General features: G+C 37.5%; 1 protein-coding gene across 3 annotated transcripts; it reads right to left on the bottom strand.

The window, feature by feature from the left end:
- Positions 1-603: 603 nt before the first annotated feature.
- On the bottom strand, positions 604-3,518 carry LOC107850567 (pentatricopeptide repeat-containing protein At2g13600). 3 transcript variants are annotated; one of them, XM_047404651.1, is made up of 4 exons: positions 1,653-3,518; positions 1,327-1,443; positions 1,052-1,128; positions 604-838 (listed from the first exon to the last, which is right to left on the bottom strand). In XM_047404651.1, exon 1 carries the CDS (start codon positions 3,359-3,361, stop codon positions 1,688-1,690), a length of 1,674 nt encoding a protein of 557 aa, XP_047260607.1. In that variant the 5' UTR covers positions 3,362-3,518; the 3' UTR covers positions 604-838; positions 1,052-1,128; positions 1,327-1,443; positions 1,653-1,687. The 3 variants fall into 3 exon arrangements, with proteins under 3 accessions (XP_047260607.1, XP_047260606.1, XP_047260608.1); XM_047404650.1 differs by having other exon boundaries at positions 1,327-3,518; XM_047404652.1 differs by lacking the exon at positions 1,052-1,128 and having other exon boundaries at positions 1,327-3,518.
- Between the last annotated feature and the right edge of the window lie 6 nt (positions 3,519-3,524).

Below are 3,524 nucleotides of genomic sequence, written 5' to 3'. Positions count from 1 at the left end.
AAAGTAAGATTTTGTGTATCTAAATTAAGATTTTCTTTACTCTTTAAGTTCAAAAATAGTAAAAACTTTAAAATAGTATAAAAGATTTATGTCCTCCTATAAAAACTCTATCCCTCTTATTTCATATAATCTATAAATAAAGAATTCTCTTTCTCTCCATTTTCAATATTTATTTCAAAAACCCAAGTTCATATTAAAAAAAAAATCACTAAACCTTAAATTAATCATTTCAAGATTTTTTTTTTTTAAAATATTAGTTAATTCTTGCATTATTTTCTCATTATCCAAGAAAATTTAGCTTTGAAGGTACATTTTTTTCTTTTTAACATGCATATTGTGCAATGAAATTCTTCTTAGGCCCCGTTTGGCCATGAGAAAAGTTATTCGATAAATAAGATCTTTAATATTTTTTTTTAACATTTTGATATTTCAGGAGGAAAATACGAAAAGAAAAAGAACATATAGTACACCATGGAAGAAGCTAAAATTGTAGCAACTATCACTTCGACAACGATATTGTTCTTGTTCATGATCAATATAAATGTCTCAGCAGGATTACCAGATGAAAAAACTGTTGTCGTAACCAACAACCACACGAATTACCTTAGCATCCGTTGCTTCTCGTTCGAAGATGATGGTGGTGATGTTAAGCACCTAAATGCCATGGGCACTTTCAACATCACTGTCAAAATCAGAAAATTTTTCCCTACTTCAACAATGTTCAATTGCTCCACGAATATGGGAACATTCATCGCGTTTAAATCTAGCTACCAGTGTGTCAGTCATTCGGAGCCTTGTCAATGGAGGTTCGATGAGAACTACACGTATCGCTATAATCCTGTGGACAAAGAGTGGGTTCTTCATGAATATAACCCAAATTATGAGTCTCTTTCTAGAGGAGGAGTTATCAAAGGGTATTATGTTAACTAAACATATAGATTTATGGCAGTACCGAAGATTCAGATAGTCGATTCTAACTTGATTGGAGACTATCAGAATGTTTCGTCTTAGCGTGAGCTGTTAGAAAAATAGGTGAAGCTAGGGTCCTTACATGTATACTCCTGAAGAAGAATAACTCAAACGGGCGACTTGGTAAGCGAGCTATGTCATGTATGGTTACCGTTGTACCTACATATGTACTCATCGAATTACATATTGTAAGTTATGTGCATGTGTAATGATGTAAGAAAACTTATTTTAAGTGTCCGAGCTTGTTCTGATTCTTGCCGATGACTCAAATGTAGGAAGATCTCTTGTCATCGAGATCAGAGAACAATATTTTGCCTGATTCATCATTTATGAGTACTAAAACAAGGTGTTCAGTACCTGAAAACTGTTTGTAGATGATGTTGAATTTGTCATGAAAGTACTTCTAATCCCGGCAATCTTTCATTCCAACGCTGTGAGAAGGTGCTTCATAATCTTCATACAACATTCCGAGCTCTATAGGAAAATTTCACGGACGTGTTAGTATTTACCAGCTTCATTGTTAAATGGATCCCGGGGGTCTATCGGAAACAGCCTCTCTACTTCTTCGGAGGTAGTGGTATGGACTGCGTAGATTTTACCCTCCGCAGACCCCACTATGTGGTAATACACTGGGTTTGTTGTTGTTGTATTGTTAAATGGATCAATCATGAGTTAGTACTTACTGTCAAGACTTACTGGCCGAACCACGCTGTACTTGTTAAGGTTGTCCTGTTTGTGCATCGGAAACACATGCTTCTAACGTAGATAGCAACATAATCTCATCAAGCATTTTATGTATTGCCTGAGATTCGGGGTGTGAGTCGTCAGCAGCCACAAATTCGTAGAAGTGACCATCGACCTCTATCAAACTATATCCTGGATTCTTCTTGACACCGTTATCTCTCATCAAACTTCTAACCATTCTAACATCAGCCCATTTCCGCTCATTAGCACATAAAGTTGCGAGAAGCACATAAATACCACTATCTTGAGGATCTAGTTCTATAAGTTTCTCGGCAGCGATCTTAGCCAGCTCAACTTCTCGATGCATCCTACAACCGTTAAGCAGCGCACCCCAAACAGCTTTATCAGGTTCCATCGGCATTTGCTTTGTGAACTCAAACGCTTCTTTTACAAGCCCAGATCTACTGAGTAAATCTACCATGCAAGCATAGTGTTCCGACCCGGGAATCAATCCGTTTAACTCCATGCTCCTAAAGTACTCCCAGCCTTGATCGACCAATCCACCATGAGCGCACGCTGATAGAACGCCTACAAATGTGATACAATCAGGCTTGAGTCCCGAGCTTTTCATTTGTTCAAAAAGAGCGAGAGCCTTCGTAGCAAGCCCATGAGAAGCATATCCTACTATTACTGAATTCCACGAAACCAAATCTCTTTCTGGCATTTCGTGGAAGAGCTCTCCAGCTGCATCCACGCTTCCGCATTTTCCATACATGTCTATTAACGCGTTCGCCAGGATCACACTGAATTTAACCCGTTTTTGCTTAATATAGTAATCATGAATTCGTCGACCAATATCCAAAGAACCAGATTGCGCACAAGCAGAGAGGACAGAAACCAAAGTGCTCTCCATGGGAACCAAACCTCGTTTCTCCATTTCACGAAAGAGTTCAAGAGCCTCCCAAGGTCTATTATTTTGCGAATAGCAAGCAATCATCGCATTCCAAGAAACTACATTTCGCTCAGGCATTACACTAAAACACTTCTTCGCCAAGTCTACCTCCCCATTTTTCGCATACCCATGAATCATATTTGTCCAAGAAAAAACATCTTTTATTTCCATCTTATCGAAAATCTCTTTAGCCTTAAGCAAACAACCACATTTCACATACATATCCAATATAGCGTTCGTCAAATTAAGACTACATTTAACACCTCTACTCTCCACGAGTTCATGAACCGATTTCCCTATACTCAACTCCCCCTTCAACGAACACGCTGAAAACACAGTTATCAACGTAACATCGTTAAACTCAACACCACTTAAACACATCAAATCAAACAACCTCAACGCCTCATTAACCATGTTCACTTTCACATAACCATCAATCAAACTAGTCCAAGTAACCACATCCCTCACAAAACTTTCATCAAACACCTTACGCGCATCGACAATTCTCCCACTTTCACCATAAAAATGAATCAAACCATTCCTCACTATCAAATCATTCAAGAACCCAACTTTCCAAATCCTACAATGCACCCCTACCCCCTCTAAAACCCCACACCCTTTCAACACAAAAACATAACTTCTCTTATCCATTTCAACTTTTTCCCTTACCATTCTCCTAAAGAAACAAAACCCCAAATTCAAGAATTGCTCTTTATCAAACCCCAAATTCAAGAATTGATTTTTATCAAAACCCATATTCAAGAATTGTTTTTTATCAAACACCAAATTCAAGAATTGAGTTTTATCAAAACCCTTTATCAAGAATTGATTTTTCTCAAACCCCAAATTCAAGAATTGCTTTTTATCAAACCCCAAATTCAATAATTGATTTTTATCAAAACCCTTTATCAAGAATTGA

The sequence above is a fragment of the Capsicum annuum genome, unplaced genomic scaffold, assembly GCF_002878395.1.
Source record: "Capsicum annuum cultivar UCD-10X-F1 unplaced genomic scaffold, UCD10Xv1.1 ctg65283, whole genome shotgun sequence".
Lineage (NCBI taxonomy): Eukaryota > Viridiplantae > Streptophyta > Magnoliopsida > Solanales > Solanaceae > Capsicum > Capsicum annuum.
The sequence above is the reverse complement of the archived record's forward strand: the minus strand, read 5'-3'. Positions and strand labels throughout refer to the sequence as shown.